Source organism: Lichenostomus cassidix, chromosome 20 (genome assembly GCF_008360975.1).
Source record: "Lichenostomus cassidix isolate B80296 chromosome 20, HeHo_3.0, whole genome shotgun sequence".
NCBI lineage: Eukaryota > Metazoa > Chordata > Aves > Passeriformes > Meliphagidae > Lichenostomus > Lichenostomus cassidix.
In genome coordinates, this window is record NC_139500.1 from 10,444,584 (window position 1) to 10,464,411 (window position 19,828).

General features: G+C 45.8%; 3 protein-coding genes across 5 annotated transcripts in view; all 3 read right to left on the bottom strand.

The window, feature by feature from the left end:
* Nucleotides 1–750: 750 nt before the first annotated feature.
* LOC146428816 (protein FAM83D-B-like) lies at nucleotides 751–5,442 on the bottom strand. Its single transcript, XM_085079221.1, has 4 exons — nucleotides 4,788–5,442; nucleotides 3,691–3,858; nucleotides 2,977–3,101; nucleotides 751–2,730 (listed from the first exon to the last, which is right to left on the bottom strand). The coding sequence occupies exons 1-4, from the start codon at nucleotides 5,238–5,240 to the stop codon at nucleotides 2,340–2,342; spliced, it is 1,137 nt and encodes a 378-aa protein (XP_084935347.1). The 5' UTR covers nucleotides 5,241–5,442; the 3' UTR covers nucleotides 751–2,339.
* A 152-nt stretch (nucleotides 5,443–5,594) lies between these two features.
* On the bottom strand, nucleotides 5,595–12,816 carry LOC146428817 (protein FAM83D-B-like). The gene is made up of 4 exons (XM_085079220.1): nucleotides 12,291–12,816; nucleotides 9,582–9,749; nucleotides 8,588–8,712; nucleotides 5,595–8,253 (listed from the first exon to the last, which is right to left on the bottom strand). Exons 1-4 carry the CDS (start codon nucleotides 12,741–12,743, stop codon nucleotides 7,299–7,301), a joined length of 1,701 nt encoding a protein of 566 aa, XP_084935346.1. The 5' UTR covers nucleotides 12,744–12,816; the 3' UTR covers nucleotides 5,595–7,298.
* A 575-nt stretch (nucleotides 12,817–13,391) lies between these two features.
* Nucleotides 13,392–19,828, bottom strand: part of PPP1R16B (protein phosphatase 1 regulatory subunit 16B) — a 57,621-nt gene continuing 51,184 nt past the window's right edge. For all 3 annotated transcript variants that reach the window (XM_085079217.1, XM_085079218.1, XM_085079219.1), the window contains one exon: nucleotides 13,392–19,320. In XM_085079217.1, the coding sequence (XP_084935343.1) occupies nucleotides 18,799–19,320 (522 nt within the window). In that variant the 3' untranslated portion in view covers nucleotides 13,392–18,798. The remainder of the gene's footprint in view (nucleotides 19,321–19,828) is intronic.

A 19,828-nucleotide genomic window follows, 5' to 3' on the forward strand; every position in this document is an offset into this window, starting at 1 on the left:
CAGAGAAGATGTGGCTGTCTCATCCCTGGAAGTGTCCAAGTCCAATTTGGAGAGGGCTTGGAGAAAGCTGGGATAGTGGAAGGTGTCCTGCCCAGGGCAGGGGTGAAATGAAATGAGCTTTAAGGTCCCTTCCAACACAACCCATCACCCGGAGGAGCACATAGGATTTAACGGCATGGAAAGAACACTTCCTAAAAGTCCTTGCTCATTAATTAATTGGAGCTGATTCCTCCCCCACTGAGGGATGCCTCCACACCACCCATGCCTCCACACCAGGCAGCTGAAGGACAAGAAAACCATCGCAGAAATAGTGAATAGATCCAGCTGTGGCCCATCCTTACAGCCTGTTCAAACCACAAACACACCCATGAAAGCCCATGGAAGTTACTACTAAATCAAACTTAACGAAGGTTTTGAGTTAATTAAGCAGAAGCTAGAGGAAATATAAAAAGCAGAAAGCCCAAACTGCTTCTAAGTTGTTCAGTAATGCTGTCAAATACTCATGCTTATGGGGAAAAAAAATCTAATCCCATTTGTGTTCTTATAACTTCCCACACTAGCAGTGCAGTTTTGTTAACACAAACTGCACTTCACAACACTCTACCTCCATGGTCATTTGTTATGCTGAGTAACCACTTGTAAAAGAGGTTATTCAGTTATAATTACAATGTTCTTAAAGTTCTAGATATATGTTTCAATGCACTTTTGATATTTAGTTCACACTATCAAAAATAAACACAACTCACAGTATTTTGTATCATCAATATATTAGGAATTGTTGAGAAAAAGTCCTACTAATGGCACATGGAAAGAGCTGCCTATTAAAGTCATGAGATGAATAGCAAAGTGGAAAAATTATATTTGAGAAAATATATACAGATTATTATGAATAAGATTGCACAAACAATATTTTGGATAGAGTACAACACTGTATGCATTTTGTCTCTATGGAAAATGTAGCTAAGATTAAAAATACTTATTTCAAACTTCTTTACATCTAGGTGGAAGTTAAGACTACAAAAGTATAAACTATTGAATATTTACAGATTAGAAGAATCATAATGATTACATTTCCATTATTGTAAGTGCAGAAGAGTGCCCAGATTAGTTGCATATTAATCAGTATATTATTGCTTGTCCATAAAGACCATTTCTGTAAGATCCATGTGTGAAATTTAATGTTCTCCTGCTGCTGTCTAGCTGAAACCTATGTGAAATTCCCCTGCCAAGTTTGAATTGTCCCCTCTGAAGCCCAGAACCCACAAGACACACAAGCATATACCCAATTATTTTGCAGTAGAAGAGCCACAAGAACAACTTGAGAAATGGTAAATCTTTACTTCAACTAATGAATATCTGCACTGGCAGGCTGCTGGAACTTCAGTTCCTCAGTGTGCAGCTGTTTGGGAGGATAGCTTATTCATTTGAACATGGGGTTTTTTTCCTCCATAAATGAACGGATTGAATAATAATAAAAAAAAGTGAGCTTGCATGAAACCTTAAAAATGGTTTTGTTGCTGACTTCTGTGTCATTGCATTTCTGGTGAAATTAAGACTTCTGTGAAGAGGCAGAAACTTCACAGATTTCAGAGCTACTCAGCTCTTCCCACAAGATCAGGTGACAGCAGCAGCCACAAAGAAACCAAAAAGTATATCTGGTAATGCCAAGAAATTGATCTCATTTGGCTCTACTACAAACCTTTAGTTTTTAGGTCCTTTAGAATATTATCGCTTGAACACATTTATTGCATGATGTCCAACAATTCAAATAGACTAATATACAGGTAATCTGCAATTCAGCCACTGCAAAAGCCTTGTTTGCCTGACACATTAGTTTGTTCTGCCTGCCAGCACAACTCTGTGTGAAGAAAATGTAACATTTTGAAGAGGAGTAGTGTGCTACTGACCTACTAGTTTCTAGATTAGGGTTACTCCAGTTCTGTGTCATGGAACAGTGGAGAGGTTGTGCAACACATGACTAAGACAAATTTCAGAGCCATACAGCAATCTTGCTTTCACCCTTGGAACAGACTTTTAAGCAATATTAATTTTAATACCTAGAATTCTTTAAAGAAAAAGGGTTGAGCTACTCAGCTATGACGCTGACAACCCATCAGCTTAAAACATGCAATAACAGGTTGAGAAATGAAAATTTAACAGAATAGCAGAAGTCAATAATGGCTTTATAGTAGTCTTCAAACAAAGCCACAATTCCAGTTTCACTTTCTCTCAGTCTGAGGTTTCTTTCCCAGCTGCTCTCACAAACACAGTGCAAGACAGTGCTGGACAGGGATGGATGGACGTGGTTCCTGAGGTTCTGCTCTGCATGGACATGCTGTTCATCTCTCTATGATCCAGTGTGGTCTCATAACCAGGGAGCCATTCCTCTTAGTCAGCGGGGGAGAGGTGTGCATCGTGTTATTTGGGGAGTACACTGCCTCCCTGGAGGCATGCAGCCAGCTCCTCTTCCTCTTCAGATCTCCTACAAATGCTCTCAGATACAAAAATTCCATTCTCAGGAAGTGTTCCCTGGTCACGTCTCTGGAAGCCACTGTTATCCTGAACAGCTGGTCCCACACCCTGTTCTTCTTGCAGCTGGAAAACTCTTTGAGGTTGATAGGCTTTGACCGTGAATGAAGAATCCGAAATTCCAGGTCAAAGTGTGCAACGGCAGGGCCTGACAGGATCAAAATGTTACTGCTGTTCAGCTTCCCATCTGTCCATGTAAAACTAGCAAAGGAAGAGTGAGAAAATTATGAATTCATTCACAATAATCAGTAAACAAAGGATTCACTGAAAATTCTTCTTTATCCCATTTAGTTACATTGTTCTTACAACCCAGCTGATGAGCAGTGGGCTCTTTTAAGAATAAATGTTGCACATAAAATCAGATAAGGAAAGCAATTCTACAATATTGCTGGTTTCCTTTCCATGGAGAGAAATCATGTTAAGCAACAGAAAGAAATTGGCACTTGCCTGTAGGAGCCTGTTGTCACTCTAATGCCATCGATTAACATGAACTTTTCACGGACTTTTCCAATGATTTTTGTGCCTGACCTAGTGCAGTAAGTGCTCCCCGTGATGATTCGAACTCTCATCAGCTGTTAAAGACACAGCAAGAGTCAGGTGGATTGTGAACTTCAGCGATTGCATTTAAAGGAGTAACACAGCAATAACCATCCCTTGATGAAGTGCACGCTGGCACAAGAGTCACCTGCTAAGAACCAAGGGATAAATTTTGTCTTTTTTTAGTAGGCAAGGAGGTGACATCAAGGGGAGAACCCATAAATTGTGCAGAATGTGACTGTGAAAATTCCTGTCACCTAATCACATAGGGATCCAAATTCCACAGACTCCTGAGAACCTGCTTCTCCATCAGCCTTCAAAGTCTCGGCGAGCCCGAGCAACTCCAGTCATGCTTTAGGAACTGACATTCCTCCTGCATTTCCTTGAATATTCAATTAGTATTTGTGCTCAGAAAGCAGCTGTAACATCCATTTTAAAAGGTTTCAGATTTTCTGTTAAGTGCTGCCTGATGCAAGAATAGTTAAATCTTCCAAAAAAGATCTGGAGCTACATAACCCCCAATTTAAGTTGGCAGCAGGTGTAATAATTTCTTCTTTTGACAGCACAAAGATCACAGTCCTAAGAGGATCAGTTCCCTACTCTGATAAATATGACAAGGCTCACCTTTTCCTGCTCAAGGTCAACTCCCAGATCCTTGCACATTTTCAGAAAGTGGGAAAATGAAGACTGATCTAGAAGGATATACACTTTAACTTGCCGCTGGCTACAAGCTTCCAAGAGGTCTGTGAAGATCTCAGTATCTGTGAAGGAATCCATAACCAGAGCAATCATCTGCAACGAGTTTCAGAAGAAACCATTAGGTTGTTTCCACAGCATCCCATGAGAGACAGCAAATGAGAAGTTTGACTTTCAAATTGAACATTCCCCCCTGCCTTTTTTTCAGGTGGTTATAGAACATGGAATGGTCTTCTGTGATAGAGTTTTCTTCCTCACCCTGAGATAGAACTAGACCCCTATTTTTGCCCTGCATGAGGTAAATTTGGTCTCTTCCTAGGCAAGAGGATTATTTTCCTGAGAACAGATGCCTTTTCCTCAAAAAACGTTGCCAGAAGAAAAATGTGAGCTTATTTCAAATACTACGGTTTTCCAGAGTCTTTCAAACATTTCAAATATGAAGAGACAGTAAAAAAAAAGTCACCAGTGTCTGACTACTCTCTACATCCCACCTCTCTTTATAAGATAAAAGTGAAGTTATTATTCAGATTCTCATATTTCAAGTCAAGATCTGAGTAAAACCTCCCTTGAGAGTCAGCTCCTACCCCTGCAGACCTTCCCTATGGGATGAACCCCAGAGTTTGCCAAGGATCTTCGGCACGATGGGGAAGCAACAGCTGTTTCAGAGAGCCGGGAATGAACATACTTGGGATGTATCGCTCACAGGAGCCAACTCTCTGAGGACACTCAGCAGCACCCGGAGAGAAAACCGGACTCGGTTTTCATCAGTATGGGTTGGGGGAAGCTGGCAAATAATGAACCTATTTTTAAAAATAACTACAAAAGATGATAGAAAAGAGATAAAGCAATAACGAAACAGTAATTAAAAAAGGGAGTTTATGTAAGAGAAAGTGAAGCGGGACAGACGAGGTGGCCCCAGCAAGCCTGGCGGGGAGGCGCGGGCAGTGCCGGGCAGTGCAGGGCACGGCGCTCGGCGGGCACTCAGTCACTCACTCACTCAGTCACTCACTCACTCAGTCACTCACCTGCCGCGCGGAGCGGATCTGCCGCCGCACCGCCTCCTTGCAGCCGTAGATGCTGTCCCCGCAGCCGGGCTGGAAATGCGCCTCCACCCGCGTCAGCCCGCGGAACGCGCCGCTGCCGAAGCCCGGCCAGCCCAGCTCCAGCGCCGGCGGCTCCAGGTCCGAGCGCTCGGGGAAGTAGGTGAGCGACGAGGTGTCGAGCGAGGCGCCGGCCGACGAGAGCTCCGCCGCCTGCTCCGGGCCCGCGGCGGGCGGCAGCGCGGCCCGAGCGATGTCCTGCACCTCGGGCTCCGACAGGAAGGGCGGCAGCTGCTCCCGCCGCAGGAAAGCCCGCAGCGCCTCGGGGCCGCCCGCCACCAGCTCCTCCAGCGCCAGGCGCTGCGCCTCGCTGTACGGCCCGGCGGGCGGCGGCCAGCGCCCCGCGCCCTCCTCCAGGCACTGCGACAACGCGGCCATGGCCGGAGCGCCCCGCCGCTGCCCCAGCTCTTTATAGCGCTCCGCGGGCTGCTCCGCACCTCCCGCCCGGCCTCCGCTCCGCTCCGCTCCTCCCGGCCGCTCGCCCACGGGACAGTCACGGGTGGCACAGGCGGCAGCCTTCCCCACGCCCAGGGAAGCGCCCGCACCAGCGCCAACCTCTAAGGAGGAAGAATAAGCCCAGCCCTGGACCTGCTGCCCAGCCCGGATCAAAAGGCTGCTCCGAAGGTTGGACAGGGCAAATGGCCCCAGCAGGAAGACACCAAGCGTCGGCGAAGTGACTTAGTCACCCCGATTTAAAATGCCAAATAAACAGAAAACAAAGCTCAGCGATGATCAGGTGAAAACCCCATGGCAATAAGGAGTTTATTTGTAAACGGTTTCTTGTTCCTGTTAGAGTATCTTAACAGCTGCACAGTATAATAAAGTTTAAAAGCACGTAGAACAATCAAGGTGATTTTACACACATTCAAAAACTGCCGAACTTGAGCTCTTAAAAATACAACTCAGTATCAGCTTTGAAGGTGTCTCTTGGCTCCCTCCCTGCAACTTGCTTTGCTGCCAATGTTCCAGATTCAGGGATCAAGCAATAAAGTACCATATCGTTTTGAACAAGTGGAGACAGAACTCTTTTTTTCTCCACCTCCAGCTTTAGGGAAGGAGTGGCTGCTTTGAAATCCAAGTAATAAAAGTAGCTAAGCCACTTTGTCCATAGAGATTTCAGACAGAAATGCCAAAGTTAGTTGCTTTCAACACTTGCAGACTTTTTGAGTTAGCAATGTTTTTGGTCATTCATTCATTCATTCATTCAATATTCAAGCCAACAGCTGAAATCTGCCATCTACTGGACACACATGCCCCTAAATAAGAAAATACATAACCCAGACTCTGATTTAACTCAGCAGAATTCAGTGCGGTTGGTCACTGAAGTACTGAGCTGCAGGTCTAAAGAAAAACAGCACAGGTCAGATCTCAGACAGACTGCACACACTGCTCAGATAAGAGACCCAGCAAGCACAGACATGCACAGAAAACTGCAAACAGTCGTGGAAAGGCTTTACAAAGCAACTAAACCTAAGGTCCATTCAATATTGAAAGTATTTGCAAAAACTAGAGTGGCGCTTTAGCTCCTCAAAGGAAGTTAATAATGGATAAAGGATAAACAGAGCAGGAAACATAAGAGTATTTCAGACAGCACAGTTAAAAAGAGAAAATGTTTATTTTACTCTTACAGTTACTTGTAAATTAACATTACCCAACAGAACCCAAAACATTTTGTAGTGCATTTGTCAGTTTACTTTTGAGCAGGGGCTTTGTCACATGCCCTCAGTGATTGTCTTGCCTCCAAGTTCACTGCAAAAAAGGAAGAACACACATACACACATATATATTTATATATCTCTACACAAAGGCACAAGAACATGATCACACTAAAGAGCTAGTTAGCTCAGTCTGTTTCAAAAGGCTTAAAAAATGAAAAAATAATACAGTGTAAGATAAGAACCTGCAACTGCTCCAAAACACCCTTCTCAACTTTAGTGGAAGAGCAACACATATATCACAGAAGTTAGAATAAAATCAGCTTTATGGCTCTTTGTAAAAGCTGATTCCCCTCATGTCAAAGATAAACTAGAAAGAAAAGCCAATATTGGAAAAAAAATGAGAATTCCTTGATGCAAGCTAAATCTCCAAAGCCGCTCCGAGCAAGCTCACTCTGACTTAGATTTTTCCAGGTTTGTATCTATTAAAACTAGGGCTTTAGAAACCCTAGAAAGCAGTAACAAGTTCAGTTTTGAGGTTAAGCACCCAGAATTAAAATTATCTTCACCACTAATGCATACAAGAGGAACCTGGAAGTAGTTACCATATAATACCTCTTTTTCATCGCTTATATTGCATAGCATAACACAAAGTGCTGGAGAGTGATGTACATGCATATTAAAAAGAGCACAGGTGCTGGACGGAAGTGGAATAATCTAAAGTTATAAAGTGACAACAACTTGAGACTGGGGTTTGTGTGTTCTGTGGTCAGGGCAGGAATCATTTATTGAGGGAAAAGAGCGAGGCATCGCGGAGGCTGCGCAGGCTGGCGCTGATGTCCCGCCTCTGCTTTAGGCTGCACCTGGCAGGGTACTGGCTCATGTAGCTGCCAGGGACACGGCTCCGCCGGGACAGCATATCCACCATGTGGCTCAGCTTCGACCGGATCGTGGAGTAGTGGAATTGCCTCTCCTTGTGCAGTTTTTGGAAATACTGTGCCCTGTGACTGCTGGAATATTCAAAGGAGCGGAGAGAAGATATTGACCCTGTAGAATTTGGTAGGGAGCACTGGGATGATGATGAAGACAGTGATTGCAGACTACAACTGGATACAGCCTTTCCAGACAGGGAATATTCTTCTTTTGAAAACTTTCTGTGAAGGAGGGGTGTTTCTATGCCCTCCTCTTCCTTGGTCTGTGTCACTGCAGTCTTCAGCAGAATTGATGTCTGAGTGCCTGACACTCTGGCCGTGACAGAAGCCTGAGTGCCAGTGTCTGCTGTGGCAGGGCTGGCCTGAGTGGCTGCATTGCACATGGTCACAGCTGCCATCTCTTCCCACGGGCCAGTTTGAGTCGATGCACTTTTCCGTTCCACCATGGCCACTTGCTTGCTGAACGACTCCTCTTCACACAGGCAAGAATGCCCCAGGTTGCAAAGTTTTCCTCCAGGAGTATATTCAGTCTGATCTGGCTTTTCCAACAATTTCTTTGGAGTGCTAGACAGTCTGGCAAATTCTGCTCTCAGGTTGCCTTCCACAGTATATTCTTTAGAGGACTCTGTTCTGGTCAGCAGGTGATCAAACATGGCACTGTTCCTGCAGCTGGACGGCCGCTTAGGGCTGATGGGCAGTGACTGGGCATAAAGAATTCTGAACTGAAGGTCAAAGTGCTCAACCACTTGACCTGACAACACCAGCAAGTTGCTGCTGTTCAGCTTCCCATCAGACCATGTGAAACTGTTGAAAACAAACCAAGATTCCCAGTTAAACTCTGGTGCATTTCAACAGATACTGCTACAGATAGAAATTCCATGCATTAAGGAAGGTGAGAAGTCAATAGACTATCCAGCCCTACAGGAAGAACTCTACTTAGCCATGGCCAAAGGCTTTGCTAGCACCAAGTTGTGTAAACCAGTTTCCCAAAGGTGTTTTCAGCTTTGTGTCAGCCCCAGTTAGACTCAGCTAAGTGCCACTCATTAGCATCAGGCAAACAGCAAAGTGAGTACATCCTTCTTGCGGCAAATTCCCCTTTCTACAGCTTCACTGGGCACCAGCAGACCCCAATACTTGCCTGTAGGAGCCTGTTGTCACTCTAATGCAATCAATTAACATGAACTTCTCCTTGGCTTTCCCAACAATTTTGGCACCTGACCTCATGTAGTATGTGCTCCCTGTGAGAGTTCGAACTCTGAGCAGCTGGTTCAGAAAAGAAAGGAAAAAAGTAGCATCAGATTTAAGTTAACTTCCAAAAACTTTTGATTAGTAATTCTACTTAAAAGCAGCTATGCACACTATGGAAGATAGGCATTAAATGAGCTTTTTTATACAGTCTGTATATGAGTGGTTTTAGTCACAGAGTGCTAAATTTCTCTTAGATTAGGTGAGACCAGTCAGTTCCAATTAATTACTGTCCAGGAAAGTAGGAGTGATTTTCCTTATCCAGAGAAACTTTTACTGCAATGAACATAAATCTATCCAAGCCAAACCATAACACAACCATGTCAGCTTATATTCACAGCAATTAAGCAAATCACATAATCCAAACCCTTTTAAAAGAAAGCAACAAGGTATTAGGAAAGGAATCAGATGATACCAGAGCTATACCACCCTTGAGCTTCCCACGTTTCTGTTTTCCTTAGCAAGCAGTTCCTTGGGCCAAAGGATAGAGCTATTTAAATATTGCAAAATTAAATGCTTGAAAATTGTTGCATCCTCAGGACAGGGATCCCAGGGCACACTGCACCCAGCACATGGGGCTGGTGCACAGCATGGTTGTAGCTCCTACATATGGGCAGCATAGGGTGGCAGATGTGACTTTCTGCAGGGTTTTTGCTGAATTTGTGAGCAGTTTCACAGTTGGATTAGAGGCTGTACTGAAACCATGCAATATTGAGCCTTGATCTTCAGGAGCTGAGCAACAGTTCAGAAAAACCCCGTTTTGTTATCAAACAGGTTGTTGTAGCCTTTCAAGGCAGTCTGATGCTTTATAGAAGGGTTTCTTTGATGTGCATAAACTGTACCACAAAAATAAAAACAAACCACATTGACCCAAATTTAGTACTTACACTCTCCTGCTCAGGACAAACTCCCAAATTGTTGCACATTTCCAAGAAATGGGGTAGAAAATCCTGGTCAAGAAGGATGTAGACAGGAACTTGGCGGTTGTTAAAGGCATCCTGGAGGTCACTGAAGATCTCAATGTCTGTGAAGGAATCCATCACAAGGGCAATCACCTGCAAGGAAAGTCACAACACTTATTTAAGGGATTATTTACACAAGGCCACTGCCTTCCCCCAGCCATTTTCTCCTGCTGCTATCATCAGGACCATGTGCACATTTCCTTGTCCTGCTGCACAGGCTCTGACAAGTTCTACAATATTTCTGTATTCCTGTAAATTCATTGTGCCCCAGAATGCAAAGCACAAGCCTGAAGAGGTTTTTTTTGGTTTTTTGTACACTTTGACATTGTCCTTTCCTGCACAATCCCCTGTAATGTGGCCAAACTGGGGAAGCTATCACAGCAGAATCAGACAAACCATCTCCACACCTGTTCCCCCAGTGTTTCAGCTATAGGAGAATTAGCTTGTATGGCCTCCTTGCTGTCACAACAAACCCCAACTGATTTCCAGACTCTTCCTGGTTTCTAGATTCTTACTGAGTTTCTGTCCAATACCTGCACAGGAAATCCCTCCACTCACCCAACAGTTCTTTAAAAAAGGCAAATCCTAAGACAGGAAGATTACATTTATGAACAATCCAACAATCCCTCCAGCTAATTCAGAGCCACTTCACACACTGATTTTTCAAAACCACCTCTGTGTAGGGACACAAAGGCATAAAGGATTCAGCTTCATGACTGAATTTTCCACTTTCCTTCTATTAGACCAGCATAAAGAACAATGATTATACAAGCACTGTGGGTACCTGGCACCTGCCCTTATCAGATGGATGCTGCTGCAGCACACCCAAGGTGCATAAGCATGCAACACAGCTGCTCTGTGTGTGGCACAGCCTGCACTCACAGGAAACATTTCCCACAGGAACAGGCTGAGCTGTGCATTCCCACCTTTGTCCTGCTCCCAAAGGGATTTGGCTGAGTTCTTACATAGAACATGCACAAACACATGGGTATTTCTAGATGAAGTTACTCTACGTTTGTGCTTCTTGCATGTGTCCTGTGCTTCTTGCCACCTAATCTTGGCTAAGTGTTGAAGGAAGACAAAAACCCAATACAGAACTTTTGACAAGACTAGACAAGTAAGAAAACCACCCCTGAAAACAAAACAATTCACACTAAATCCTTGGGAACACTGATGCCTTCATATGACTACTCAAATCACAGAATGTTTGAATTATAATCCCAGAATTAGCAGTTGAAAAAGAAATAACATTTTGCTCCAAGTGTTTAGAGGAAAGAGAGAAAATCCTTTTCTCGACACTCATCCACTCAGGATAGCAAGGACAAAATTGCAGCAGTCGCTTGAACTAATTTCATTTGCATGAGACTGAAAGATATGCAGCATTTGAGGTTTTTCCAGTCTTCACATTAACTTGAGGAACTCAGAAGTGATTGAGTAATATCACACACTAACTGATATTCAGTAAATTTAAGGGTGTCAAAAATGTCCTTTATGTCCACAAAATGCTCCCTGGCTCAGGTACAGACACAGATGGGGAAGGAGCAGCTGGCCTGGCTCTTGGCTCAGTGTGAGGAAAGGTGTTTTGCAGGATACTGCAAGGAACAACATTACAATCGCGTACAGCTTTTTGGAGGAACAAATATTTTTATGGCGTTTACTCTAGTTTCCAAGCTGGTCTCATATACCTGATAGGGATTGTTTGAGAACAGAGCTTCCTGTGTGACCGTTTCTGGCAAAGAGCCCATGGTTCATGTCATCCTCACACACTCGCTCAGCTTCTGCCCTGGGAAGGCAGCAGAGACTAAGCTCAGTTGCTGATTCAGGGTGTGCCCTGTGAGAGCTCAGGTTACACAGAGACAGGGATTGCTTCATCTGGCCACCTAGAGAAGAAGCTACACATTTAAATTTTAGCTGAGCCAATTGAATGTCTGCTGAGGAGAAGGGTGGTTCCCGGCTGGGGACTACAGTTGGAGGCTATGAACTCAGGGAATGTAATGAGTTACAGGAACAGTTACAAGTTACTGCGCCACGTGGTTTTTAAACCATACTCTGCATCGGAACAAAAACGTGCACTCCTGTAAAGTCCTGTCAAAAGCAGGTCTGTACATCCCTTGGGGACAATTAGTGAGCTAAGGAAGAGAAATACATTCATATGTTATATCTATAGGTAACCTTCTTTTATAAAAAGAGGCTTCTTCTGTGTCACACCCTTTAAGGGACAGGAGGAGGTTTCTGCAAGCGAATCTGTCTAGCAGAGCACATCAGTAGGAACCTGGAATAGGAGACCTTTCGCTCCGAGTGAGAGCAAGGTCAGCTGGACACAGCGGCTGTTCAGGCCATGGCAGCAGCGCTGCGGGACGGGGAGCTCCTGGCGCATCACCTCCGGAGCACCTGGGAAAGGGAGAGCTCGCAGATGAAGCACTCAGAGTGCCTCTTTTTGCGTACTTTCGAGCTTGTCCTCCATAACGAGGCACTGTCTGCTCGACGGGGGTTTTAAAGCCACTTGGAGATGCTTACCGATGCCGATTTCTGACGGGCTCGCAGACCCACGGGAGCGGAGCCCCGGACAGTGCTGGGCAGTGCAGAGCACGGCGCTCGGCGGGCACTCAGTCACTCACTCACTCAGTCACTCACCTGCCGCGCGGAGCGGATCTGCCGCCGCACCGCCTCCTTGCAGCCGTAGATGCTGTCCCCGCAGCCGGGCTGGAAATGCGCCTCCACCCGCGTCAGCCCGCGGAACGCGCCGCTGCCGAAGCCCGGCCAGCCCAGCTCCAGCGCCGGCGGCTCCAGGTCCGAGCGCTCGGGGAAGTAGGTGAGCGACGAGGTGTCGAGCGAGGCGCCGGCCGACGAGAGCTCCGCCGCCTGCTCCGAGCCCGCGGCGGGCGGCAGCGCGGCCCGAGCGATGTCCTGCACCTCGGGCTCCGACAGGAAGGGCGGCAGCTGCTCCCGCCGCAGGAAAGCCCGCAGCGCCTCGGGGCCGCCCGCCACCAGCTCCTCCAGCGCCAGGCGCTGCGCCTCGCTGTACGGCCCGGCGGGCGGCGGCCAGCGCCCCGCGCCCTCCTCCAGGCACTGCGACAACGCGGCCATGGCCGGACGGCGCGGCTCGGCAGGGCGAGCGCTTTCTGCAGTTTGAATCCAAACAGCGCGGCCTCCGCTGCCGCCTTCCCCGCCCCGTGCCGCAGTTGGCTCCGCGCAGCACAGCACCGCCTCCGCCGGGCGGGAGAGGGGATGGAGCTCCGCGCTGGGGACACTGCCCTGCCCGAGCCGGGGACACAGACACACAGCCCTGCCCGAGCCCTGCTGGCCTTCAGGGTGCTGGCATGGATCGCAGAGCTTTTGCCCGCAGCAGAATCAACCCCCCGAGAAGGACGCTGGAGCGAAAGGCTCGGGCACGTCCAAATCCACGGCAGGCAGAGCTTTGGCTTTCCCGCTTGCCGCCCGCACCAACTGCCGCTGCTTCACGGAATCACAGAACATTCTGGGGTAGAAGGGATCCCCAAGCATCATCAAAGTCCAATTCCCGGCCATGCGCCGGGCAGCCCCAAGAATCCCACCATATCCCTGACAGCACTGTCCAAATACTTCTTAAGCTCTGCATTTGAAACAAAATCTTACACACACCCACCGCCTAGATTTCCTCTTCTTTCCTTCTTCCCCTGGCTGTAGACAGCTGAGAAGCAGAGACCTTTGAAAGAATCCCAAGACATAAACCAATTAAAGAAAACCTCAGTAGAATTTTTGTATTATTAAAAGAAATTTAATATAATTTTTAAATTAAAAAATTCAATCTCTCTATTAAAGACACAGAGTCAGGTGCTAATACTGTCAAACATACCCTTTTGGCATGAGTTTTACATAAAGTTTAAGATTTTATGCATTGCTTCAACATGTTAAGAAACCATCTTCATACTTACAGTAGCAATAAAGTCAATTCCATACAATATCAAATATCCTTTTTTTAAAAAAAGTTTTAAATATATTAGACTCTGATTGCCAAAATGCCATTTTATACACAAAGCTGCTAATACAATATACAGTTCTTACATTATTTTTTTTCTTCACATAAAATACATTTCATCAAGTTTTATTTGTACATCATTTACTACTGATCAATGGAATTACAAGTTATTGCAGAAGGCTTGCCATCATCTCTTACTGTCCTGTACACACAGCAGTCCTGCCGAGCTGTACCAGGGTTATCCACACTCCTGCAATCTCACACTGCAATCTAAAGGCTGAAGACAGTGGTGGCAATACTAAGGCTGCATCTGCACTGTTAAAAAACCCGTATCTCCCCTCCAGCTGCGGGTGGAGATCATTGCATTGGTGTAGCTTTGGGAATAGGTATCTCGAGCAGAGTCTCCTCTACTACAGCTTCCACAGTTGAAATACAGCAAAATAGTCTAGGTCGTAATTGTGCCATGGCAGATGTTGCCCGGAGAGCCCAGTGGTACTTGAATTGTGTGAGGGAACTGAGAAGCCCATTACCAGTTTGGCCAACATGAAAACAGAATAAAGGTGAAGAACAACCAGGGAGAACTGTTCAGTTTACAGCCACAGGCAAAACAAAACAAAAAGTGTAAATGTGCTCTGTAGTAAGAGGTGAGACCTTGCTGTTGCAAGCATGTTCTGGATTCTGCCTGTCGAGAACTGATACACCAAAGTAGTCAATGTGATTTGATAAAATAGAATGAAGCCCCTGTGCATTTCCTTTCTGTGTATTTAGGAAGAGAGAAGTGATGATCATGAGAGAAATTGAAAGAGCAAATAATAATGTCAAAATCTGGCATGCTCTGAACTGCTATCGCCTTGCAAAAGTCTCCAAGATCAGCAAGAACTGTATGGTCACCACAAACCTTCCAGAGATGAGTTACCTTTAGTAAGTATAAGGCACAGAAATACCCAGGCGTAGGGAGAAACTTTCCAGCAGACAGACAACAGTTCATCCATGGCTCACTGGAGACCAGTGCTATTGCTTTCTCAGGATATTCCCTTTTCCATGGTAATGCTGATTTAGTTTCAGCAGGGATGATGTGGGTAATCAGAGCTCCAACATTGATGCAAACGGACACTAGACGGAAGTTGTAATGCCATTTGGGAGCTTTGAAGGGATTTGAACCCCATGAAATAATACCCTGCTCAATAAACTCAAGAATTCACTGCCTCCACTGAGTATTGCACTGAGTCATTATTGCTGTTGCCCTGCCATGCTGTTCTCCTTCCCTACCAGGAGTTCCTCATCCAGGTGGTTCTTCAACCACACCTCCTCCAACATGGCACGGAATCACATCAGCTAGAGTCAGTTCTTCCCAAAATTGGGAGGGTTTTAAGGTTCAGGAGCACCAAAGAAGTGAAATTAAGTGGGCTGAAATCACATCATGTGGTATGTGAAACACAGATCCAGCTCTGATTTTGAACAGATCCCAGCAATGATATTTAAGCCCTTATCTAACATTTCAGTGCTGGGACTTCCTTGGCTGAGCTAAGTAAAGTAGAAACACTCTTTTGAAAAACACCTTTTTCTCCATCTAAAGAATTTCTTTCAACATGGAAGGTAAAGCTGCTCTCATCAACCAGTTAGTTTGCCAGAAATAGTACAAATCAGCACACAGGAAAATGTTGTGAAGAGAAGGGTTATTCTTGTGCAGCTCTGCCTGCAATAGACCCGTCAATACATTCACATTCTCAAATCTTTGCACAGTCTCTATGACCAATTACAATTTTTGGCTCACTGCTAACTGAACTGGGACTCTAATCTGGCCTTGAATCTGTAATCAGATATTTATTGAGCTTAAAACCATTCTGTACATCATAAAAACCTCAAATGTTCCTCTAATAAGCTAAGTGCTAGATATGTCAGTCACAACATGATTTCTAGTTTCTACAGCATTTTAGCCATATTAAGATCCAATGAAACAGCCTAGTGCCCTCTGAGCTTAACACTGGGATGGCCTTTAAAACACACAGATATCAAAAAAACACTATCATTGTAACACTGCTAAATTTTACAGTGAAAAGCCTTATTCCTAGAGGTAGGCTGCTACCATGTAAGAGAATTTATGTGTTTTTCATTCCCCCCAAAGGCTATTTTTCTGCACAAAATAGTTCTCACCAGAAGCAGGTTAATTATCCACTTTACAAATTCCCGCATCCCAGACCTACAACCAACAGCTCTGCCAGTGCTCCAGAGGCAGTGACCATTACATCTCAAATGTCACCACCCATAAACATGAACCCATTCCACGTCATTCTTCAACAGCCTTCCAAGTCCCACCCTGGTGCAACTTCAGCCCAAAGCCAGTGGCAGGTAAATACTTGGCAGGGCTGTGAAACATATCCTGGAACATTTATCCATTGCTGACTTTTACCATTAATAACTCTCTCATCTGAATAAGAATTAATTACATTTTATGAGACACCGCTAGACTTCACAGCTAGAATGATGAGTTCCCAGAGTTTTACATATAAACAGAGTGAAATACCAGTGGAAGCCAAAAAGCTGTTTGTCTAAAATGGACTGGTTTGCTGCAGTTTTAACATATTAACAGTTCTCTGTGAAAGCAAGCCCCAGACTACTTTACACTCTTGCATTCAATGATCTCCTTTTCATTTCCTTGGAATTAGGCAGGGTTCAATAGCACAAAGTTGCTCTGAGAAGAAAAAGGGCCCAACTCCTCCTTCACTGGAGGGAAGGCAACATCTGGGCCCAAATTTTGCACCATATACAACCTAGTGGATGGCGGCACCAAAATTTGTTACAGTGAGTTTAGAAATCTCATTAGGATGGATGTGGAGAGACAAACCTCACCACTGTGGGAGAAGAGAGGCACCTGAAAGATCATCTCCCCCTGTTCTGTAATTGCCAGGCCACACTTGGTGTAATCCCAGAAGAATGTACTCAAGGTAATCAGAAGACCCACTGTTAACCACATACAGATGCAGTAAAGTCTCTCCAGTTACCAAATCATCCTCTTTCTACCAGAGAATGACTTTAGCATTAAGATTAAGCACAAGAAGTATTTTCTAGTCCTAGAATTAGCATATGTTTCAACAATGGAGGGAGCCCAACTTCTCTGAATGCTTCAAACTCTGCCTTTAGCAGAACTGAAGTCTTAAATGAACCAGATCAACTGCTACCACTTTCTAGTTTGCACCTAAAACTGGTTAGGAAAGAGAATTGTATCTTCACACAGTTCAAGCCAGTAAATTGTCAGCCTGGTAATGACCTCACAGGTCCAAAAGTGTCTCCTGCACAGCATGGCAGTGGTGGTGACACAGCCACCTCTGCTGCCTCGAGGGGCCCAGAACCCTGTATTGTATTGTATCCAGCCCCAGCAATGGGTGGATTGGATGGGGGGCAGAGAGTAGCACTTAACAGTCACTGACAGCCTCAGTCAACTTTTTGTAGCCTAAAAAAAGTTAAGGCTGTGAGGATTCCCACAGAGGGAGAGTACATGTGAAGGGGACTGTTGATGTCTAACAGCCATCAGATAAAAGGAAGATGGGTGGAAGCTGCATTTGCTGTTGCTTGGCTGAAGCACAACTACATGAGCTGGATTTAATCCACTGATGGCTTACAGAGCCCCAAACAGGTTTATGTCTTCAGAGTTTGGAATTTAAGCTGCCCAAGAAGACACATATTCATGCAGTTCGGTGTGTGACAGCCCCTCTGTGCAGAGAAGGGGTTAAAGATTTACAGCTCCTTAGATACAACTGAGTGTGGCCAGTTCTTCAGAGCTGTCCCACACTCTCCTCTTGCCTCCCCCAGTACACAAAGCCTGAACTTGCTGCAAAGTCAGTGCCAAACCCCCAGGTTACACCGTGCCAGTGCTTCCCAGGTGGGCTGTCAGAGCTCACATCAACTACACCAAAACACAGCGTTGGTGTTGCAGCTGCTCCACAGCAGAGAGGCTTTGTAAACTACTGATGGTGTCAGGCAACTCCCACAGACACAGAGGCATTTCAGCCTTCCTCTGCCAGCTGCTATCCACTGCTGACAGCTTCAGCTAGGGAGCTGGAAAACAGAACAAAACACTGCTCCAGTGTTCAACTACCACAGCAATGGTTAAAGTTATTTCTCAGCCAAAGACTGCAGATTAATGCAAGGGCCATCACATCTACAGGATTAGAAATGCTTTCATGGCGTTCCTGGATTAGTGTTGGCAAGCCTTTCCTTCCCATCCCTCCTGAGCCCTGTGGTTCTGGAAATCCAGAAAAAATCAGAACGCAAAGCATACTGCCCCTAGGATCTGTGTTGAGCATACAGAGTAAACAAACAAATCAATAGGAAAGTGAGATCAACAAAAGTCTTTTCAGTTTTAACAAATTAAGAGTCTAAATAGTACAAATAAGTTTTTTAAATTACTTATCCCAATATAGACCTTTGTCAGTATTTTATTGCAGTAAAATTCTATTGCCAGGGCCCCTTTATTGCAACATCAGTTTTAAAGCCTATTGAGTGAAGCCTGTTCCAGGAAAAGTTCTGCTTCAAACCTGATGGCAGTCTGCAGTGATGAGCAGAACAGGACCCAGCCAGTGCACAGTCTGTGGTGGTGAGCTGTCACTGCAAGGAGGTGACACCTTGCAAACTTCCTAAGTGCAGCATCTGTGCTTGCTCGTTGCTCAGGCCCAGGAAGTGCTGGATCCAGCTGTGTGGAAAACAGCTCTGTCCACTCTTGGAAACCTCATGTGGGGGCTGACTTCCCCTCCAGGGTATGTGCATCACCCAAGAGTGAAAGCAGAGGTCTGAACTGTCACCTCCCAGCTGCTCAGTGACTTACAGCAAGAGGCTCAGATGCAAAGATTTTAATTCAGATCCTTTCTTTGTTCCAAGGCATCTCACGACTTCCCAAGGATGGAGAGGCAGCACCATACCTTCTTCCCCAGGGAGCAAGACTAAGGAGACTCTTTTGACATCATATTGATGTGCATCCCTTCCTCTCCCAAGAGCCTTGCTCCACCTGCATTACTCACTCAGCTGCAATGGAAGTAATTGGCAGGGTAAAGTACAATTTGAGATGAACGAGGCTGCCACAGTCAGGGTGTCCATAACCAAATTTTCCCTTTGGAATGCAAACAACCTGCGATGGATCCAACCAGCCCACCCACATCTTGTTTCCTCTGGGGTGAAACACCGGCCAGACTAGGAAATCCTGCAGCACCCATGCACCTTCTCCTCCATTTCCTCCATGGGAGCTTTGAATTTCAAGAGGGGCGGATCACCACTGGACACTGTGTAATACACTGAGGTCCCATTGGAGCTGTAGGGAGAAGTCCTGGATTCGATTAAGTGCGACTTGGCCTCGCCCACATTCTCAGCAACTCCTGCCATGCCCGTGCTGAAGTGGGTGCTGAGGAAGGGGTGCTGGAGCAGTTTGGCTGCAGCTCGCTGCCGCTTCAGTTCCGACAGCGTCTGGTGGTTGTGCTCCTTGTAGGCAGCCCAGAACTGCGGCGCCTCGGGCAGCCCGGGGGTGCCGTAGGGCAGCATGTGCCCGGGGTTGCTGTCGGGCTCGGCGTGCATGCTCCAAACGTCCCCGTTGGAAAAGGTGTACTGGTAAGGGCTGGCAGATGCCATCAGTCCGTTCTGCAGAGGGATCTCCGTGTCACACTGCGTGCTCTTGTTCGCTAGCTCGGGGAGGAGGGAGGAGTTCTCCAGCACTGAATTCTGTAACGAGAAGACATGAAAGAGCATCTTCCTCTGACCTCCAGAGCAGGGTTCTTCCCTGGGACAACCTCCTAAGCCTGCTCACACTCAGCCTTTCCATCAGACAGGTGCTGCAGCACAACACTGAATTCATCCACTAACAGGACCCTATAATGGTGTGAGCCCCAGCCAGGAGCTGCTTCCCAACCAGGACATGGAACCTTAACTCAGAAGGCCTCACACACACAAAAAAATATGCTTATCTGTATAACATGACAATAACTTCATTAAAAACAAGTAACTGCAAAGCAAGTTTACAATGCTTTTGTGCTTACCACTTTGTGAGCTTTAGAGAGAAAGGAACAGGCTATTTTTCTGAAGCATCCTGGTTCATTTTTATCTCAAAACTATGTATGCAGCTGTAAATCCAAAAAAGGCTTTCCACTTGAGTGGGACAGCTTATGCCAAACGAGAATTTAGTCTTTTGCTTACATCTCATGGATGAGGTCAATAAATTTTTCAGGCACCT